The following is a 23,338-nucleotide window of genomic DNA, read 5'->3' as shown; positions in this document are numbered from 1 at the left end:
TTTAAACTTGCCTTTAGCCATAGAGGAAGAATGATACTTAATAAAACATATGAAACGTATTCCTCAAGTTGCTGTGTTTTAATCTCAGATAAAACTATTACAAGGAACATTCTTCAAAGGAACAAAGTTGAAGTCTACATTCCCCTTAAAAAAAGAAGTGTCACCAGTGCAATTTCAAGTGGATGAAAGCCTATGGTAATGAAGCTACTAGAGATGGGACTGAAAATAAAAGTTTCAGTCCTCTAGTTTATACAGTGTGATTGTTGTAGGCATTTAGCTACAACATATCAATAAAGTGGGAGCATGAAAAGCTCACTGTGTTCCAAGATTAAGGTGTCACATTCCCAGGAACACGTTGGTTTGGGCTTTTTCCCCCCCCTTTTCTTTTTTCTCCCTCCTTCCCTCCCTGCAATGCCCAGTAAGAATCTACAGAAAAGGTTCCAAAACAGCATCACTCAAATCAAAAAGAACTTACTTCAGCATAACATCAGATTCCCTCACAATTTCTGCAAATTTATCCTTTTGTAAGCCTTGTTCAATAAGTAGTGCATGAGATTTATTGTACCTAGAATATAAACAAAAAAGGGGTTGAAATTTACTTATTAAGATTAATCTTTCATTAAATCTCATGATTAAAAGCATCCTGTACGGTTAATTCTTGCTCACTCAAGTTAACAGCAAAGCAAAATCAGTTGTTGCACAACACTTTAAGAGATTAATTCAGTTAATGCGTTAGCTAAAAGCTAATTACTGCCACTAATTTGCTTGTAAAAAGTTATTAAATCTAATCTTAGCACAATTTGAAGATGGGAGGTGTTTCTTACCATTCTACCATATATGGATATTTTTCTTCAATAGTGAGAGATGGATCAATTTCAATAGCATAATAGGTTTCTTTCAGCTGCAATAACTGAAGGAAAAAACACCAGATGTTTAACATATTTTTGCAAAATAACACTTGGTATTTGATCTAACCAATCAAAATAACCTTCTTAATGCTGATTACATTGTTTAGATAGAATAGAATCAGAAATGCTCTTTGAACAAAGAACAAGCTTTTAAATATAGCTAAGAAGAAAAAGTGGATGCGGTTAAGCTGAACTATGCTACTATCAAGAATACAAATAATTCTGTTAACTTCTGTTAGTGATGGGATGTCGTGCAGTCAGCGACAAAGCTCAGAGAGAGAGAGCTTCTTAAAGATTTGAAAGTATCCCTTGTCTTGTTGTGCCGAGTAATTCAACACCCAATACAGCCAGGGAATAACAACAGTTGCCTGTAAAACAAACTAAACAGCTAGTAGGTTTTCTGTTTACCTTTTTCCGACAGTCCTCTGTGATGAGCTTAGAGTTATCAATGATGTCTGGGGGCGTGAAAAAAAAAAAGCGTTAAACAAGATGTTATATTTCTTTTACTTTGCACTATGACACTGTAAATGACATAATGACAATGTTTTGTGACGTACCACTATGTTTCCTCAGAACTTTTCTTACCATCAACCAGTAAAAGGCACATTTTTCTTAAGCATGAAGATGTCCTTCCCCTCATCTCTGAATTAAAAGCTCATTTACAAGCTCTTGTATCTATTTCTTGAGATTTAAATGTTTCTGAAATCATCAAGAGGCATCCTATGTGTTTTAGGGTACCCACTTCATTAGTAAATGGTTTCCCTTTGTTTGTTCTAAAAGGCTACAGGATAAAAATGTCAAGTATTCCGAGTAGTTTACTATCTCGATCTTGCAGGCATCAGGATTACTATGGCCTCTTAAAAACAAGAAGTCAACCCTATCATGTCTAACTATCAACACCTTATAGTTCAGAACTTGTTTAATTGTGAATGACAATTTATTTGATTTGAATTCACACAGATTGTAATTAAAATATATATACATAAACCCACACATAGACAGTAAATAGAATACTTCTTCATTAGATGTACAGATTAGGTAACAAGTCGATATAAAATCGCACATATTAGGGAATAAATTGGGTAGAAAATTAAAATCCAGGAAAAACTAAAAGGAGTGAACAAACCAATTGGTATTAAAAAAAAAAAAAGTACTCACTATGACAAGTTGGACATCTTTTTCCATTGTAGGAAAATCTACTTAATGTCATATCAAAATCTGTAATAATCTATTTAAGGAAAGAAAAAGCAAAACTGTCTTACAACACAGAGGGACAAAATAAAGAATGGCTAGAAATTCTGAATGATCAACAATAGTTGCAGCTGAGTAGCATGTGTCACAGAAATTTCCCTATTCTCTTAAACTACTGTAATGTAAGCTAGCATATCCCATAAGAATAACTTGTTTTCTAACAAAACCATTTCTCTAATTCCTTTGGTCAGAATATTTCCTGAAGTTACTAAGCTTGTATGTTTACATAATTTACTTAATTAGTGTCTGGCTGAATTACAGGTGAATCAACAAGGGCTATTAAAAGAGTTAACATGTTTAAGTTTTCGAGATTTCTTGAAGGCTGGCTTCTGTTATATATTCTTACATTTTTTTTGGCACAGAGCAACAATCACAGGATTGCTTTCATTACAAACTGGTTACACCTCCTATCTTTACCTGAAGTTTGGCAGCTCCGCCTTTGATGAGGCCACAAATAATCTCCTCTACTCTCCCTGGGTCCTTAATATGGACAGTCTTCTTCTGAAATTCTGGCATCTATGAAGAGTAAGAACAAAGACAGAAATATACTTAGAGGAAAACTTCCTAGGGAATATCTGCTATCCATCAGATTGGAAGCTCTGCATCTATAAAGCTTCATGTAACATCAAGATATGCTCAGGACAGGAGGGCAAGTTAAGAGTTAGAAGAAATGGAAAATACTCTGGATATGTTAACTGATGACTGCATACAGTTCTGTTTGCTTTCAACATCTGTTTTCATTTCCTTTCCTAGTATAAAATTATTCAATAAGCTGACACCCACAGAAAAGATAATGCGTATTTGTAGGAAATAAGGGAGATATACAGAAATAGGATATATGGGATCACCTTGTGGTTCAAGTAGGTCACTGGGAGATGGTGAACCTTAAAACTAGCTTTTTCTGCAATTAATATGACCATAAAGTTTTGGCATAAATGAAGAACATAGGCTGATTTTAGACACCTGTTGCTTTGTTGAGAATGCTGCCTGCGTCAGCTGAGTACTCCAATACAAGGCCATATAGTAATTCCTCCTCCCTAGCCAGTACATCATTTTCCATTACCTATTTTGAATACATACAATTGCACACTTGAAATAACACGTTATTACACCACATATTCCTTTTGAATGAAGATTGTTTCTTGAATATTATAATAAATCCTGAATCTGGTAAAAAAAAAAGAAAAAAACCAAACCCACAACCACCCCACCCCACCCCAAACAACATGCTTCCCTCCAAGCCTTTGCTTACTCTAAAAGTTTCTTTTCAACCTTGTAGAAATGGTAAAAGAGCTATTTATTGACAGAAATTTCCCAATTTAATATGTATTTCCTTCCTTTGTAATCACATATGTACTCCTCCTTACGCAAAGGTATCGGGCATGTAAAGAGGAGTAAATTTTACTTTCTGTAAATAGAACTTCAGAAATGAAGTGCTAGGAATTAAATTTTTCACATTCAGTTTTCCTTTTCTTATACCTAGCATGTAATCTCTGCTGTAATGAGATAATTAATATAAATAATAATAATAATAATAAAGTAGCTTCTATTTCCAGAGACATTTCTGGAACCAGAGTTCTCATCTCACCACTTTTTAATAAGTCACAGAACACTCTTTCTTCCTGCTCGTGATGCTACTAAGCCTTTTGTTTATTAATAACAACCTACTTGCAGTCAAATTGCAATTATCTTACCATTTAAGAAAAAGATGACATTTTAAAGTCTTCTAAACACATGATTTTGGAATGGAAAAGATGTTTGTGTGTCAGGGAAAAAAAAGGAGCCAGAGATACCTTTAAATATCAGCTCTAGTCCGCTCTGCCCTCGGGTAGGAGCAAACTATTACAGCTATGTCGCTCTCAGCAGATACTTGTGTAACCCATTCTGCAAAGCTCCCGCTCCCATATTCCTCACTTCCCTCAACCGTGTATTTTAGTGTTCAACTATCTTTATTCAGCAAAGTTTGCTTAATCTCTATTTAACCTTCCTTACTGCAGTTTTAGATCGTTCAGCTTGGTGGAAAGCTTTTTCACAGGTGCCCACTGGATGTTTTTCCCTTCTTCCTGAACTAAACAACCCCAGTTTCTTCAATTTTCTTTTGCAAAGCACAATTTTCTAAACCTCTGACAATATCATTCTTGAAACACAGCAACCAGAACTGTGGGTGTAGGGTCTCTGCTCTGAAAAGACCTCAGCTGAAGGGCTACTTGCGCATACACATTTGAATACACCTACTTTGTTAGCAGTACTGGGCGATAATGATTCAAAATCAGTTGGTAATTACCAAATGTTCTTCAAAACTACTCCTAGGCAGAAACAGGTAGTTGCACAAATTGCTAAATTTTACATTTAGTCTTTGCTGCACTGTATCTTTTCTTCTACATCAGTGCTCCTATTTTTCAATGTAACAAGTAATTCTAATACCTGGTGTGTTTACTGCTACTTTCTGGCTGCTACCCTCAAAGACACAAATCAAAACAGGAAACAGAAATGCTTCTAAAACCCCAACCATGAGTATCTGATAATTTGCCAAGGTTTTCTACCGATCCAAAAACTTTTGACTGTACCAGAACATCTTGCCAAAATTCTAAAGTCATGATAGGGTATTTACTACTACTGTGCTTTGCAAGTCTCATAAGAAACAAACTGGATTCATTTAACTTAGTTTGGAAGATTTAAGGTTTTCCTTTGTCCTTCTGTGGCAAAGGCATTTTCTGTAACGGTAGTTCCTCCTATGTGGTTGCAGTGCCTTGCTACTTTCATTAGCACAGCAAATTCAAAAAAGGGTTTTTTTGAAAAAATCAGGATTTGCTCCCAACTATCAGCTACATCCCAGGATGAGAATCATTGAGAAAGCTAATGAGCATTAACAAAAAAACAAAAATTCTGAAAAATATCCCTAGAAAAAAAATCCCTAGTCTTTTGAGAAATACATTCCCGAAGTATTTATAACTATTTATTCACAATTATCAGCAGATCTAGAGTCACAAAATAAAGTATCAACAATTTGCAACTCTTTAAAGGTGTATTATGGTATTTTATATGTTATACAGTGCTGGTAAACAAAAGTAACCTTACCACTTATTTGCTGGGTATATAGCATTTTTTCTCTATAAGGAGATACAAAGCAGTTTGACTCTGTTTTGTAATTTTTTCATTGTAAATCGACTAATTCCTTTGACTTTCAGGAGGAAAATGATATGTGTATTTTTAGACTTGGAATGCAAAAATTAAACAAAGTGAAATCTAAATGTGTGCTTTTGTAAGAAGTAGTTTAAACATTATTTGGTTTACTTAGGTACTAAGCAACAGACTTCCTAATATAACTGATTTAAACAGACCAGATGTTGGGAGAGATGCAGAGAGATCTAGAGAGACCGTATGAGGAAAGCTGGATTGCTTGCTGCCGTTTTATTTCAGACTGAGGCTTTTTGTAGGTTTCTGAAACAACCTGAGGAAAAACACTGATGTTAAACAATACATTGCTTAAGATTCTAAGTATGATGAAAGTTTCCTGTTTTGATGTTGTAAACTGGCACTCCTACTCAAGATCAGTTTTAAAGTTTCTTTCGTTTCTAATACATCTTTCATTTTTACACAAGAATTGATGTCAGTTGAAGAGTATCGTAATTTAGGGGGGAAAAAAAAAGTCTTCTGCAGTGAGCGTGATTCAGACAGTTTCAATCTCACAGGCACTTTAATAGGCAAAACCAAACCTTCACTAAGGATATGGCATCTGATTAAGCATCAGGGAAAATAAGGTTGATTGAAATAGCCACTGTCTCCACCACTGATTCCTTGTATTCATATTTGCAACTGAACATTAAGTAGCAATTCTTTTAGGTAGGCTAAATCATTATTATATTAGAAGTAAATGAAACTGTCTAATAAGAAGTCACCACTCTTCTGGCAAACTTTCTTTCAGTGTCTTATGCTTCTGCCCAGTCTAGCAGTTGGGTTTTTTGTGGCATATTTGCCACTCTTCAGAGTTGAAAGAGACAAGCAGATTCAAGTTGGAAAGAACTGATAAGACAGATGAAAGAACAAAGAGTGAAAAAATGCTAATAAGAAAAGTTCACCCAATTTGATTTGTGTTTCTATTAATTGTTTGAGAAAGTTCTAGGAATCAACTGAGTATGCACCAGTTGACTGGGAAGAACACATATGGAGAAACAGCCAAACAGAAGTCTCCATAGCACCTAACAAAGGCAAGAAAGCTTCTCAGAGCAAGGGGCTTCTACTCACAGAACTAAACGGAACACAGAATACATACAGAAAAGGAATTCATATTCATTGTGGTATCTGAAAGTACATCAGATGGAATGACTTAAGTGCCCTTACTTATTCTGTCATTTTATAAAAGTGTAAGAAGAGTTTTGCTTTCTTACCACGGGAGTCTGTATGGTACTGAGATAGCTCAGAGGCCAGTATCTCTTTCAAAACATATGTTAAAAGATGACAACTCCCAAAGGTAACTTGTGGTTCACATACACATTGACTACAAATACATTAAAGTTTCTAGTTTCTGACATTTTTAAGAAGCCTTCAAAGAGAAGCAAGAACAAAACTGAAAAATATTATAGTAAAGGTTGATCTTAATTGGAATTATGAAAAGGAAAAAAAAATCTGCTGTTTGTGTGATAGCAGGTAACTGAATAAGGATGTAGAAAATCATTTTGTAGCTAACAATTTTATAGTCATACCTTGATGAATGAACAGTAATGGATTCACGCAGGTTTGGAAATCCCCCAGTCCTACAAACCACAGAATGGGTCATTTACCACAAGGACAGTTCTGAAAATTACAAGTCTATTTAGTACGTGAGACATGCAATTGTGTAGCTGGGTTAAATAAAGAGGAAAAGTATTTACTGTAAAGACCATATTGAATTCTAGTTTTGAAATAAAATTTCTTATATACAATTGGATAGCAGGAGTGCAAACAGAGCTGCTTTTATGTTGTGTCTGGGTGCTGCCTATATATATAGTTTTCTTAGTATTTGAGACAGCATATATCTAAGTGCATGCTGTGTCAAACTCATTATAAAACAAGACTTGGTGATAATTGCTAAAATATATCTAAGTGAATTCACAGCTGCCATAGAAGGTATTTCCAATCAGTTATCCTAGAGAATTAATAACTGTGTGCACAAGGTGTTATTCTGGAGTTAAGATTATCCTGAACTTTTGAATCTATTGAGTGCTGGAGGTAGAGCAGTTACTTCTCTCCCCCTACCCAGTAAAACAACATAAGTCCCTAAGATTAAAAAATCAAAAAATAGAAAAAAATAAAAAATAATGTTCAATTATTCCTTCAAAAAAGGAAACTTCGTATAAAGGATGACTGTGGGACCTTCTGTTGTTTTCACTATCTTATTTATATATCTATATTTTTATATATAGATATATAATTTTAAGTTGGCAAGGATGAGCTGATGAATGACTTGCTGCCTTAACTACATGGAGATGTGTCTCATTTCACAATCAAATCTAGATACACAGTCTGAAATATTACTAGTAATAACTAAAAATATAAGAGGCTATCATCATAAATCTGTCAAGTAATGCTTTGACCGAGGACATAAAAAAGTGGGGCAAAGTATTTTTATACTGATACCCTGTAAACCTATACTACTTGGCAAATACAAAGTTTTCTTATTTTGCAAAGGGTAGTCTGCTCAAAAACCACCCTGCATTACGTGTGGGTAAAATTTTAAGGGAACTTCTCTAATTCTCAATGATTGATAGAGTAGTTTCTTAGCTGTCAGTAATTCTGAATAATAACTGTTCTCACACTTACAAATGTGTAAAAAATATTCCACAAATCTTCAGATGACCATAATGTCATAAAAGTGATTAAGACAATGAATAAGAAATAGATGTAATACTATTGACAGTATGTGAATTTAATTATCATACAATTTGTTTTTTTCCTACTTTGTTGGTAAACCTGCCTTAAGACTAGACTAGGTTCCATGCCTATTAACTTTTGATACAGAGGATGCACAAGGGTGGGCTGGCAAGGAGAGGGAACTATTAATGTTATTTCTAAACAAGGAAAATGCAAATCGAAGTGATAAACCGGATAGGATTCAAATATTTGTACATTTTTTTTCTAGTCTTTCAGGTAAAAGCATATAAATCAAGAATAAATTACAATTATTTTGGGAACTGCAGGTGCCCAATTCCAAGGTCTGAGGCTAGCTATCACATAGACTTACTTCTGGCCATGTACCAAAAAAGGCATGGCATGGCATCAGTGATAGCGGAGAAATTTGAGGCCCTGGCAAGCTACAGAAAATTGGTTTTGGTGTTCTTGGTGGCTGAAGGAAAGAGTCTGGTGAAATGATAAGGAAAAGGGGCACACTCCTTAACATTTACATCTCGTTTTCCGCCTCCTTTTTCTTTTTGCTATTATTAAAGAGCATTACTTTCATTGACTTGTTCTAGGAAACAAAGCTCACCAAAACTTTTCAAAAACATGCAAGCTTCTTCATGTAACTTCTGCTATTTACAATGTTTGAGTTGCAAGAAGCAGGGGAGCCGCAACAAAAAACACAGAATGAGAGTGTGTGCCTATCTTTTCCTCCATCTGTATATGATCCTTTATAGCTACATTTATGCTCATTTATGTATAAGGCAAGATGGGTTTTAATTCAGACAATTTGAATTTGGGTCCGTGTTTTAGAGGTTTCTCTTAGCAGCCCCAGCTGTTCATAGGCTTATCTTTTAGACAGGAACATTAAAAGCTACTTGACACGAGTGTAATCACATCAGTCACTCCATTATGTGCAGCTAGTCAGGAGCACTGCGCTAGTGATCGTGCAGTCTGCTAGCATAACCTGAGCTCAGGACAAAGATTTATTACTCTATAATTCCCCAAACCAAAAGCATAGTATGTTTTATATTCGTATGATGTAAACTCATATATGGTAAGAAATCCTTACCAAATTACTCTTTTGGTAGTTTTATCAAGACATGGCCTTAGGACTACTTATCTAAAAAGTACATAGGCAAATGTTATTATGGAAATGAAACAACAGAATATGTGAGTATTTTCACAGTTGCTTGATAACATGCTGCAAAACCAGATACCCGGCACAGGTTATATGAAATAACTGGAAGTGGTTTCATTACCTGAGCTATTTTAAGAAATGGAATAGGATGCGTACTAAAAATAATTTTTCCTGGTTTATTTTGTTTAATTATTTACATATTTTTGCATTTAATGTGCTAGATTCTTTTATTTAATTTGGGAAAAAAATATAAAAAAATCTGGATAGACAGCTTTCACAGAAAATATGACAATAGCATTTCCTCTTGTGCTTTTAAAGGAGAGTACCTGTGCGTTGAGCTTAGGGCACTCCTGATTCTTCTGTCCTTGATTTTGTCCTACTGCAACAGCATAGGTGGCAAGCAGAGTCCAGAGACGCAGGGCTCGCATGCAGGCTGCCAACAGAAACCAACCAAATCCTTTTAAGAATTGGTCTGCTATATTATATGATCTTTGCTATTTCTGCTGTATAGAAATAAACGCAGACATGCATGGTGCATAGCTATGTCACTCTGAAAATACCCACACCTCAGACTACTCCAATACATATGTAAAAGTAGAAGAACATTTAAGTTGAATTAACCTATTCAGTAAAATCTGGTAAATATATTCATTCTTTCAATGCTATTGCCAATTCTGTGCTATCATTTTTCTAATTTTAAAAATACGTTTTGTCACAATAAACAACTCTAAGTAATGCCTCAGCTCATAAACTTGGCTTAAAAATGCAGGCAGAAGACAGTACTGTTGACAGAAGCTGTGCACACTTACCAGAGGGTTTTGCAGGAGCAGCTGCAGAAGCAAAAGAAAATTCCTCTTGCTTGAGAAACACTAATATAGCAGCACAAGGTGCAGTTGAGGGCGTTTCCAAATACAGCCTGACTAATCCCCGTGCAAAACCCCAGGGTCCTGTGACGCACATCAGCAATGCACAGCAGTTTGTTATGCTCAGCAGTACAGCCTGACAGGCTTACAGATGATCAGCTGGTGTACTAACAACAAAACCTTTGACCTTCTCTGAATGAACAGCTTTCATGAATGCAGCAGGCAAATTTGGGCTGCTCTAAGAGAGGAAGGCACTTGTTTTTCAAAGCACAAGTTTACTACTTTGTTACTTTTTAACCCTTTTATAAAATCTTTGCAAGCATTTTAGGATTTCCTGTTGCAGAGCACCACAAATTTCTTACAGCTCATTGACATGGCCTCATTAACACTTACAAGGGAGCACACCTTTATTTGTGTAAAGGCAGCAAATAAATTACTTAATTAATCTTTGCTTTGACTTTAATTATCTATGTGATACTGAAACAGGAAATCAAGGAGGCTTGTTTGTCAGGATTTTTGAGAGACAAGGCCACTCGACATGCTTTCAAAAGGTTGTCATTAGGCATGTTGCCTGATCAAAGACAGTAACAAGGTGACACAGAAGTTGTATTTAAAAGGAATCTTTTTTACTGTGAGAGGATGAAGGAAGTATTGCCTAATCATATTTACACTTGGAAGTTGTGTAAATGCTTGGAAGTGTCATGTGAAGTTAACTCTTGTTATAGCAACAGTGAGAGTCCCTATACCATCCCTTAATTCATCTTCAACCTTAGGTTTATGATCACTATTCCAGGCTGCCAGAACAAACCACAAACATCAGGCCAATTCATATGTGGCCACAAATGTGACCAGTGTAATTGTCAGAATTGAAGCAAGGGCAGGTTAGTAGTGTAGCACATACAAAACCCCTAACACCATAAAAACACCCCGACGTTACCAGGACTCCAGAAATTCATTAGTTATAAAAACTTCCTTTTAAGGAGGATGTGCTGGTTTTCTATGTTAAAAAAAATAATCCAGACTTTTTATGAATGATACAGTGGATCCATATGTTTTGGGTCTGCATTCTAGCTGTAGACCAGTATGGACTCTCACCTATACCGTGTGCTTTCAGTTTTTTCAGTTGTGCTCTCTGTGTTTTGACCCAGTGGGACAAATAGTGAATACTTCAGCTGATACAAAGCACGCAACTTTCATCAACACTAATTCTCTTAGAATTGAACAAGATCCCCCCAGACGTACGTGCTAAGGTCTGCTTTATCCTGAAGCAGCAAAACAGTTTGAAAGGTATGTTCAAAATATAACATAATCCCTGCAAAGACTATATACAGTAAATTTGTATTTACCTGGCACTGGTATTTGCGAGGATTCATAGCTCCCATTAATCTACTTGTTAGAGCATTTGTACATTGTTGTAATAGGTAACATACAGGGAATATTACCTTTTTTAGTATATTGATACAGTTAGCGTGCTTTTGGTTAATAGTATCTCCAAAATAATGTTTCAGAAAAATATGTATAATGCAGTGTCTTGAATAAATATGAATTATTTGCACAACAAAAAGCTGTAGCTTTTGTCAGTGCTGGATTTCATATTTTAAAAAGTCTTACAAACAGTGAAGTAGAATATGCTTGTTAGATGAATCATGCAGTTCAGGTAAAGGATCACTTTATACATGCAGTTTGCAAAGTACTTGTCTTTGAGCTTTTATATATTTTAAAGGTAAAAAGGGTGCTGATATAAATGAGTCTTGTGAACCTCAACAGGTGAGACTGGGATGTGGAAGGTGGTATAGCAGGCCTTTTGATATTCTGGTAATTGTCTGATATGATTCAGTGAGAAAATTAATTCTAATGCTATCAAGATTTTAAAGGAAGCTAGTTTGCTCTTTATGAAAGTTGGGGAAACAAAAAAAGGTTGTGTGCGTGTTATTTTTAAAAAAATATACTCATGATTTAAGACTGAAGAAAAGAGCTGCAGAAATTAAGTCCAACTTTTGCAGACTTTGGTATATCAGGCTCATTAGAAAGCATTTAAAATGAGTGATTTAAATGAGCATTAGTGAAAGAGCTAGAAAATGACGTGAGCAAAATTTCTGTAAACAGTAATACAGCCAACACCTAATTCTTAGAAAAACATCTACTGTATCTCTAACAACAATGTACTTTCACTTTTATGAAAATACCGTATATGAAACTCCTCATCTAAAAACCAAGGAAGACTGTCTTTGCAACTTTAAGAAACCTTTATGTCAAACACTTTAATTACAATACCCGCTACTGACCATTTTGTTACTGCTGATTTGAGTCAGCTGAGCATTTTGTTTACAGTGTTTAACTTCGGGTAAGAGACGAATTAAAATTACCAAACGAAGTCTACCATGATATTTCTACCCCCACAATACCGAAGGTCATTTAAATATATTTTAAGAACCATGAACTAAAGAGGTATAGCTGTTTCAACAGATAGGTTCTATTTTAACCTTTTCTCTTTGGCTGAGGGCCATACCTTGACTGCAGAATATTCTAAACAGAAAGAGAGAGAGAGAGAAAGAGAGAGAAAAGAGCACCACCACTGAAAACGTTAGATGGTTTGTCATCATGTAAGACTAGGAAAAGGTTCAACTTTATATGGTGGTGTGTTAGGTGAACTTAGTTTGTAGACATTCAGGATGCTCTCAGAGTATAAAGCACTGTAAGTTTTAGTCTGAAGGAAAGAAAAACTGGTTCTGCCGCTCCTTACACACCTGTGCCCCAAGTTGCACCTATTTGTGGAAAGAAATGAACACAGCACAGATAAGTTACATAAGCAAGTAAGCTGAACTTTTTTTTTAAGTAAATAGTTGAATACTTCAACTAAACCGACATCACCTTTTAAAGATCAAGAAAGAGGTCATATATGAGCCGGTTTTGTTCATTAGAATTAGAATATTTGCTACAAAAATTAGGTGACTGAATCCTGTCTACAGTATAAACATCAGCTAGTGGCTTTCCATGAGCTTACTACCTTTTATTCTTGTTTAGTGAGCCTACTACAACTGCACAACTTTAATATATCGCCCCATATTTAGCATATTGCCCAAATTTACCTGAGCAATACCTTGTTTTATTGCAGGGATCAATTTTAAGCATTAAGGAACTTTATTTGTTTTCTAATTTTGATTTTGTGATAAGTCTACTTAGTAAATATTTTCCAAAGTAGACTACTTGATATCATGTCCACAAGACAGGGAAAGCTAACTGAACCCTTTTCAGCAAGTACCAAAACCAAGCAGAAGAAAGGAACCAACATAAACCCATTTTATTCAAACATCATTTTTATTCATGCCTTAGCAAACCAAGTTAGCAGCATCCTGGTTCCAGGAATAGCTTTTTATATTCCTAAGTGCCAATTACAAGGAAAATAAGATAAATGTTCAGTTTGATGAAGCTGGGGTAAATAAAGATTTAGAAGGATACCTTGCAGGAATTTTGGATACCACTTATTTTTCCAGTACAGGTTTGGTATATAAAATGCTAGTCTTATTTACAGCTGGTATGATGCAATACAGAAGTATTATTTGTATATGAAAGTGTGTGTGTATTATAGAGATGACTCATGAGGAATGTAAGAGATTCTTTAAACAGAAAAGCTTGAACAGCACTTGCTAAGGAATAGTGCTAAGAACATATTAAGGACTGAATTCATTAAACTGTGATAAACCTAGAAGACATATGCTAAGAAGATGAGGGTCTTAATCTGCAATGTTTTAAGCAGTACCATTTTATCTGAGAATTTGTTTTGTCTACTCAGCTATCATATTTAAAAAGGCAAAAATAAATGCATACACAGAACCAATTAGAGAAACTAAACGCTGTATCACAAGACATATTTTGCAACTTGATTTGATACTTTTAGATCTAATCAGAGATCAATCTTTCTTAAAAATAAAAAAGAAAACTGGTGATCATCTACAGTTTGACCATTCATAACATAAAGTTATTTGTGCTAACACATACACTCAAACATATAAAGAACAGCTAAACTTCTTCAGCAATTATTCTTTTCATGTTTAATAAAACAACCCCTATAATGTTGGACTCATTAAAAAATGGTATCTCAAGAAAACCACTGTCATTGATTAAAAAAATAATGCTACATAAAGACACACTTCAATTCAGCAAGATAACTGTGTGTGTTTTAAGCATGGGGTAGATAATCAGCTCCATTAGGACTAACCAAAGGTTTTAAGCAGTGGACAGGAACAATGCTAAGGGCATGCAGTGAGATAAATTATTCTGGTTTAATGATCTCTCAAGGTGGTTACTCTATTAAAGTCCATAAGGTCAGAATTAGAAGGGGTTTTTTTTGTGTGGTGGTTTTTTTTTGGTTTTTTTTTCTCTTCTTTTTCTAAACATTTTCTGCAGTTTTGGAAGTCTGAAATGAACATAGTTTTTAGCATTAATTTCAAACATACAGGAAGCCATGACCGGCAATTCTATATGGGATTGTTCAGATGAGAGAATAAAAGATACTGCAGCATCATTCTCCCTTATGCACCTTCCTCTTGTGCTTACAAAAACACTCTAAAAGCAGAGATCTCTGCTGGTGATAAATCAACAGAAATTTTGAATCTTACAAGTAGGAATGAAGGCAAACCAAACACATCGCTGACTTGGTATCTTGCAGTCCAGGTAACAGAACACAGGAGTAAGAGGTTGGACAGATTTACACATTTAATCAAAGACATATTTCTCAAACACAGAGATATTGTTACACATTACAAAACTCAGAAAGAACTGTAACAACTGTGGCAATAGAAGTCGACACTTTATGCAGAATTTCAAATCCTGTATAGAAGTCTATGAAGAACTAATAGTAACTAGGGCCTGAATTTCCAGTATTTCATGTGACCTCCTCCTGTCAGTTATTACTCCAGGCAAAAATGTAGTGTCTTTCTGAGAGAATATAAGGGGTACAAACCATACAGAACCAGTTCTGAACATTCTGGGGTTGAATGAATACAGCTCAGGGCAGGCATTTTTCACTGATTGTATGATAGGGGAATCACCTCATCTCTGTGTTTTGCTTGCATTCCCCTCACTTTGGAGAGAATTAACCTTTGAAACTGGTAGGCTAAAAAAAAATATTTATGAATTGTTTAGTAATCAGTGAGTATCTTGAAATGATCAAATCATCTTCAGTCAATAACCACTTATCTTGGAAATACTGGTCTATAAATGACATCTGACCTGAGCCAGAATTTAATCTCATGGGTTTTTCTTAAACATACCTCTCCTCCCCTTGCCAAAAAAACCCCAAACCTAAATGTAAGCAAGTTCAGATCAATACTATGAAGATACTGTATTATGCTTACATTTAACAATAGTTTCTAAAGCATTAGAATTGAAAGAAGAAATGAAGGTTGTGACACTCACTCAATGCAGGGCAGAAGAAAACTGACCTTTTTTTCTTGGCCTTCGTACTTAGATTTCACTGCTGCCTATTCTTACCAACGCTTTCTGTGTAGCACTTTATAAATCCATTAAGCACTTGCAACTTAAAAACCAAATGCAGTTCTCATTTCCCTGCCTTACTGGGGACAGAGCAGAACTGCAAAAGTCCCTGAGAAGGGCAGTAGTATGAGCCATGGTATGAAAAGCTTCCACAGAATGAACAATTGAATATAACAGAATTCTTCAGCCTGGAAAAGAAATGACTGGATGGCAAAGAAAAGGTTAATAGACAAAGACTGTTTGCTACATCTTTCATTGTAAGAGGCAGAGTTCATCAACTAAAATGAACAGGAGGCACATTCACAACAAATGAGTCAGCTACAGATCACACAATTCAGTAAAGTAGTAAAATGTGGAATTCATTTCCGGTGATGCCGTAAGTTTACACAGCCTTAAAAAGGTATTGGATAACAACATGAAAAAAGCTCATCTTAAATTACAGGCACTGTCTCTGAAATACAAACTGCTGGAGGCTGGGAAATCATTCTAGAAAAAAAATAATGACAACTTGCCCCATTCTGATGATTTCCCTGGGCCTCTGCTATAGGCTACTGCTAAACAGATGATACTATCTGTACCAGGCAAGACTTTTCATAGAAGGTAAGTCAACACTCCCTGCTTGCAACATGTGACAACAGGGAGAATCATTTGCTCTTCATGATAGTGCTTCAGTTTAATCGCAAGTATCTCATTTTTTACCTCATTCTTCCTTTTTTCTACCTGTTCTTCAGAGACCACAGATACAGAAAATTAATTTTTGACAAACTGAAATTTTTGAATTTGACTAGTGCTCTCATTTTCCTTTAATACTGCTATGGTAACAGGATAGATGTTGGGAGTCTGGCTATCTGAAAGATCCACTTCCCTCTCAAGGTACACAGAATTTAATGCTTCCTGAAAGAATGTTTACAGATGAGGCTGTTGGTACAGCTAATCCTTCTTCAAAATATCTAGGCAAACAGCAGAGAATTCTAAGAACTGGCAGTATGTAAACACTGTGGTATATTTATAAATTCTTAATGAGCTATCAGGTATGAAAAGCTCACCTTGCATAATGTAATTTTGATGACCCATATTATTTTTTTCCCAAACTGTACAAGTATACCTTTTATAATTAAATATTTTATATATATATCTATACGCACATGTGTTGAAAGAACTTAAACAAATGCTTGTTTCCCTAGAAGCTTCCCATGTAACACTATCTAGAATGGAATTTGCATTAAGCCCAAGGCCTGGACTGAATCAGTTGCTGCTGATGCGCTTCTTCTCTTATCTGCTTCTAAGAAAAAAACATCTGCTTAGATTTTTTCTTGCTGTATCTAGGTCAAATAAACTCTGACCCTTGAATAGTGGAGTTGCGGGACTCAGTTTGAAAGCAAAGTCAGCAGGACAAAGTTTAATCTACAATGCATTACCAGACACTGCCATTTTGATGGAAGAATGTAGTGCTAATATAATATTCCAATTAAAGTTACGTATTGATACTAATTAGGTTTTTAATGGTTAGGATCTCTTTGAGTACAGACCATTCTCTAGACTTCTTGAAAAAAAAATCCATTAAGTCTAAGATGAAATACAGCTGCCATGCACTCATTTTAAAAGTAACAGGCAGCAACACAATGACTTGAGGTGTGATGGTTTGTTTCATCTCTATGTCTCATTGTTTTATGGATGTTTCTGACTGCTGCTGGCTCCATTCAAAGATGCAACTGGATGCTCCTTATATCTGTGTATTTGCTCCCTGGAAGTGATATAGGACACGTTCAAAACCCATTTGTAATAATACTACCACTACTACGATTTGTACGATTTGTACTGCTAATGTACCAATACGGCTACTGCTTTGTACTAACTAATTCCTTCCCTTCGGTTTCACATACAACTTTTTTCATGGTAACATGCACTTTTAATCTGATAACTAGTAGGTTTCCAACAAAGAGGTAAAGCTTTAAAGCAACAAGGTTAATGGTACATTTCAGTGGTATTCATTCTGTCAGCATTAAGGTGGAGTAAAACAAACTCTCAGGTAAAAAAAACACCCCTCTAATAAGCTTGGATTATTTCAGTGATCCAATCTGAAAAACAGACAAACAGTTTATTATAAAGGTGAAGGAAGGAAGACACAGCTAATGAGTGGGGAAACAAGTAAGAACAAGTACATTTGAACAGGAATCTTTCTTGGTGGCAAAACCAGCTCAAGAAGTCTGAAATTCTATATTCAGGCACTTATTGAACCTTCAGTGTCCAAGTCTAGGCCTTGCCCCACCCCTTTAAAAAAAATAATTACAGATTGAATAAATTACCTTTTTTTTTGAAAGCTTGGCATATATGAAAACAGAAGCCACATTTCCTTCTAGCAATAGGTATTATTTACATAATTAATATAAATTATTGTATTATACATTATATATTATATATATTTGTATATATATATATAAATAAAAATTATTTTTGTAATTATTGTCTCAGTGCAGTACTGTATTCTTTTTTGGCATTTTTACTGAACAAAAAGTATATAGTTACTTTTAGTATTTAAACATGGTGTCGTCTTTGATTTGTACTGCAACCTTAAGCATGTTCACTTGTACTGGAAAATACCTCATCTTTAACATTCAAGTTAAACACTCTTGATATAAAGATTAGCCAAATTAGAAAAATCCAGTGGACTTTTAACAAGTACTGTGGTTTTTTTTTTTTTGTCAAACAGTTAGAAACTCCACACAAATAACCTAAGATGGAGGTGACCAACACAACAGTCACAGATTCCAACCTAATGGCTGCTGTGTGACAGATGTGGGACTAAAGATCTGCTTACTGCAAACATCATAAGTTCTCAGATGTTTTACAGCAGCTGACCATTGGTGATTGATTACCACCATCAATAAGGAGAAAGGTAGGAGAAAGTGGCTAATGTCCAGCAACTGGTCAACATAACTGTGACACAAACACTTCTGCCCCAGGAAGAAATAGTCCCTACAGATCAACTGCTTCATGGTAACATGACTGCAAGAAGGTCAGGGGAAAAGTTAAATTTCATGTCCTAACTTTTATTTTCTACACTCTCTACGACAGTATACTTACCCAACTCTCTTGCTCAGTCTTATCTGGCCTTATAGCTCTTCACATGCTGGCTAGGAAAGAAGGCCAGGAAGAATAGTTGTGAGCTATCTTTGCCTCTCAGTTCCATTTAGTATGTGATGGGATCAGCCAAATTTCAGTGTTGGGCATCAGACAGGAAGCAGAGACATAGCTGCTACTGTAGGCTTTCTGCATGCAGGAGTAGTTCAGTTGTACATGTCTGACCTGGACTAAGGTAGTGGCCAAGAAATGCCAGTGTCTGTGGGACAGGATTTCTTAAATGATAGGTTACTTTACAAAATAGTGTATATCCATCTTCAGAGATCTACCGTGCAGACACAAAATTCACACTAGTGCCACCTGCTGCTCTACACTGTCTGCTGCAGCTCAACTAGCTAAACTTTAAATCTTGAAAATTAATTACTAGCCGACAAATGCAGCAAATTATAGCAATATGATCTAGCAGTGTGCTTCTCTTCCAGTATTTTTCCTTAAACTCTCGCCAAGACTGACTCTTCACAGTAAGTGAAGAGTATACTGTAGTATACTTGCACAATATATGCTTGCATATGCACACGTGGAGGGAAGGAAGGAAAGAGGGCTGATGGCTTGAAGGCTGGTAAAGTGAATTGTAACAAGCCAATATAGGAAAAGACTATATATTTTGCATTATGCAATAATTCAAGTGAAAATAAAAGGTAAGAGGCAGTTATTCTATTTTTTTAAGGAAAGAACTTCTAAAGTTCAGGTATTTTTAAAAAGTTTCCAGACTTAAAAAAATAGCGATGTTTTTACATTTACAGGTACATTTACCATTTATATGGAATTTACAGCTAGTATCTTCTGCCTAAAAATGCATGGGTCCATACTATGGGTCTCTTCTATGCCTATATTGATCAATTTAGGTATTTTTTATAGAAGCTGATAGTTCTTGTTAACTCAAGACTGACTGTTGGAACGCTAAGCCAATTTAATTCATAATATGAGCAAATCTGCACTGATATTAAAAAACCTTCTTACTGCTTATACTGTCTTGACAGTTAAAGGTAACACATTTAATACTTGCAGTATTTGCTATTGGTCTTAATTTGTAAGAAGAGTTTAATAGAATGGATGCCATTATAGCTCAACCAATAATCAGGAGTTACTGCAGAGAGGAGAAAATAACTTGAAAATACAACTTAACACATACCAACTATTTATGAAAAGGTAAACATCTTCCAGAGCAGAATGATTCACTGAAAGATTGCTTTTCTGTCTTAGAGAAAGACTTTATATAAAAGCTAAAAGAAAGCAGCAAACAAGCTCTTCTGAGCCTATACCTACAATATATACTGTATCCTGACTTTTACTTATATACACTACTTGGAGCTCAGTTTTCAGATGTAGTTCATCATGACATTTTTGAGAACTGTTATAACTACAATTAATGAGTTCTAAATAAACTAATGCAGAATTAAAGATTTAATTGATCTTCCCGTAGCCATTCCTTGAAAGGATACATATTTCAAGACCTACTGAATTAAAAAAAAAAAAAAAAAAAAAAAAAAAAGGCAGGGCCAATTTTGGAAAATTAAAACCTACTTCTGAAACAGGCGGTTAAAATTTTAGGATCAGCTTATTATACTAAATAAAGTAAAATATTAGTATTAGTATGTACATAATCTCTATAGTAGACTACTTTTTGATTCTTAACAGTGTTAGAAGAAAACACTGAAATTTAGTCAATTTTTCTTACCTTAGGATACAAATATCTAAAATTTCCAGCTGAATTATTTTACAGTGAGAATAAAAAGCTATTACTAGTATCTAAGTTGTATCAACACAAACTGTGCTTAAAGTGTTTTTCCTGGCCTGTGTAAACTTGCTTTACAAGCCACATCCTAGGTCATTATATATAATCATTATCATTATCTGTGCAAAAAGCCTGCAGGCAACACAACCTTGTTTTAGTAATACTGGTGTTTATCATTCTGCGAATGTGATTTTTCTATTGAGAAATACAGTCTAAACCAAAAGCCAAGTTTTATAGAAATAGTTATATGACATCTCCAGTACTCATATCAAATGTAACTTGGTTTTAAAATTTTAACAATTAGGCAGGGCAGTATTAGGTCCCAGGAGTTCTTTCACTTTTCACTACTTTGGTTCACATCACAGCACCATTCTTTCGGAACAATATTATTCCCACATGGATCACATCACTGGATAGGACTCAAGGTCATGACATTTTAAATATTATTGCTGCGATACCAAGAAAATTACAATGTCCTGCAGTGGTATCGTTAGAGAAAGTCCATGTCACTTCTATTCCCCTTTTATTGATTCCGGCTTGCTCAGGCTTAAACTCTTCTTCATCTTTGTAAGGGAAAAAGCATGTATGAAGGAACAGTTTCACATAATATCCATTTAGATTCTTGAATATGTATGCTACATATTACAAACTCCTTTACTTTATTCACCACTTGGAGGTCATTAATGTCTCATGCCAGAATAATGTCACAGTTACTACAACAACTAGTTACTAGCAACAAGACAAGAATAAAGAGGTGGAGTGGTATGTGATGGCTGCCAGCTGTAAAGGTCTGTATCCTTCATCTATGGCACAAATGCTCTGATGCCCTAAGAAACAAGAAGCCAGCCTTACCAGAGACTGGCAAGTAAAATAAAATAACAACAATAATTAAAAAAATCTCCCCACAAAATGTCTATAACAGTCACACTCACAGAATATGCTCCTTTATTTCTTAGAAAAGCAGATAAACAGCAGCCGTCTCACTTATTACTAGTTCGCTTATTTCTCTCCAGGCAAATTCTAATACTGCAAAAACTCATTAATTTCTTTCCCCCTACAACGTACTAGAAAGGAAACCGGCCAGAGACATCTAACAATGGCTGGTTGAAAAGTTTCCTGAAATAGGAGAAACTACTTTCTAAGTCAATGTTTAATTTGCTGTTGTTGAAATTTGATACAAAGTTTCTTTTCAGGCAATTAGATCCTCTCACTTCAGCACAGAAGGCAGAAATTGACAAATGTAACCAAGTGCCTAGTTTTCTGGAAAACAAACCTGAGAGAGAAAGCCTCACTTTAAGGTATTCTGCTATTCTGTTTTCAATCAGCTGTATTATGTTTCGCATCCTTATAAAATAAATACAATAAAAAGCTCCAAAACTAAAGAGTGAGGACAAGGTGCTGAAAAAAATCCAAGGTCCTCACAACTTTATGAAACAGACACAACAAAAAATACTGTTACTCTATTAAGCAGTTTTTCTTACATTAACCCCGTATTTTACTTAATATGGACTACTCCTTACAGATGAGTGTTTTTGAAAGACTTAGGCAACATTTTTCACTCTATTTTGAGGCTTTGCAAAGAGTAAGCAAGAAACTGAAGTCTATTGTCAGTAGAATTGATTTGCTCTATAAGGATCCACAACTTCATTGCAAACTTGTCTGGGGCCTGAAAAATCCAAAAGATTGAGTGTTACTGTAAGGTTTAATCTCTTTTTAAAGTATCTATCAAACATTATCTAATAAATTACCCTGAGAATCTAATTAAGAATCTGATTAATTATTAACCTTCTCTTTAAATTAAAGTTAGCAACATTGCAGCTAACTTCTACCTTTACCTGACTGTAGGAATACTTTCACAGTTTCACAGAAATGGCAATTTGGCTGTGCATAGTAATACAGAAGACTTTGGGAGATAGTTGATTCTTAACACACAGAGTAAAACGTCACATGACTGTCTATATATTTACTATTAATGCCTCTGTTACTTCAGAAGTGGAGCCGAAGTAACTCTGTTTACATTGATCAGTGCCTAAGGGAAACTTCCTGTTTGCAAATTTCAGATGGTCAGTAAAGACACAATATTAATACTTTAATTCCAAACCTAAACCTTTGCTTCCAAATAAGATGCAGTAATTTTATGGTGTCTTTATTGAGCTGAAATTTCTGTATCAGGCTAGTGACTTTGCTAAAAATTCATCGACTGAAATGTGAGATATACATTTAAGAATTTCTTAATTATTTTTATTCAGTTAGGAAACATGATTACCCTTATATTTTCCCCAAAGCTTGAGAATCCTTTCCAGTCTTCTTCACACTGAACATTTTTGGTGTCATAATACCTGATTTTAACTTGTCTTACAGATACTCTATTCGATTTGTAAAGGTCACTGTCTTTTTAGCATTTAAACACTGCTATAAGTCAGCTTTTTACTTACATTTGGGTCTTATATAAATCAAATTTTATTTTAACTAAGAAAAAAGTAAAAAAAATATTGCTGCAGTTAATTATAATGAAATAATATTTCATTGGTGAGAATTAAAGTCACGTAACTAAGGTGTAAACAGGCCTGCTCCCTACTGATTTTGAGAAAAGTTATAAATTAAAGTAATTCTGAATCAAATGTGGATATAAAACCAAAGCATAATGTTCCCCAAAGAAAACCTGAACAAAAAAAATCTGCTGAAAATACAAGAACAATCCTGTAATTTTAACCTAACACAGAAGACCAGCCTGGTATAGTATTGTGTATTAGTTGTGCAAGAGAAAAAATACATCTCAATAAAGCAGTATTGTTCAAAACCACACCATAATTTAACACTAAATTACAGGGTGGAAAATGGCACCTTCTCCCCAAAGCTCAAAGGAATGTGTCTCTCTCGTGATAAACTGAAACAGACTGAGTGTCTTGTAAATGACAGAAGTAGCTAA

At 35.0% G+C, this 23,338-nt stretch overlaps 1 protein-coding gene across 8 annotated transcripts in view; it reads right to left on the bottom strand.

The window, feature by feature from the left end:
• The window catches only part of NT5C3A (5'-nucleotidase, cytosolic IIIA), a 28,770-nt gene that overhangs the window by 2,937 nt on the left and 2,495 nt on the right, over nucleotides 1-23,338 (bottom strand). Inside the window, exons 1-8 of one of the 8 annotated variants that reach the window (XM_056334750.1) lie at nucleotides 9,984-10,003; nucleotides 9,501-9,607; nucleotides 6,863-6,913; nucleotides 2,577-2,675; nucleotides 2,067-2,136; nucleotides 1,317-1,363; nucleotides 825-910; nucleotides 476-565 (exon numbers count right to left, since the gene is read on the bottom strand). In XM_056334750.1, the coding sequence (XP_056190725.1) occupies nucleotides 476-565; nucleotides 825-910; nucleotides 1,317-1,363; nucleotides 2,067-2,136; nucleotides 2,577-2,675 (392 nt within the window). In that variant the 5' untranslated portion in view covers nucleotides 6,863-6,913; nucleotides 9,501-9,607; nucleotides 9,984-10,003. Of the gene's footprint in view, nucleotides 1-475; nucleotides 566-824; nucleotides 911-1,316; nucleotides 1,364-2,066; nucleotides 2,137-2,576; nucleotides 2,676-6,862; nucleotides 6,954-9,500; nucleotides 9,608-9,983; nucleotides 10,141-23,338 lie in introns of those variants that run through there. The other 7 variants (XM_056334753.1, XM_056334749.1, XM_056334746.1 and 4 more) reach the window with 7 other exon arrangements.

This window comes from Falco biarmicus, chromosome 4 (genome assembly GCF_023638135.1).
Source record: "Falco biarmicus isolate bFalBia1 chromosome 4, bFalBia1.pri, whole genome shotgun sequence".
In the NCBI taxonomy this organism is placed as follows: Eukaryota; Metazoa; Chordata; class Aves; order Falconiformes; family Falconidae; genus Falco; species Falco biarmicus.
Note: the sequence above shows the minus strand (reverse complement) of the source record. Positions and strands in the feature narration are given on the sequence as shown.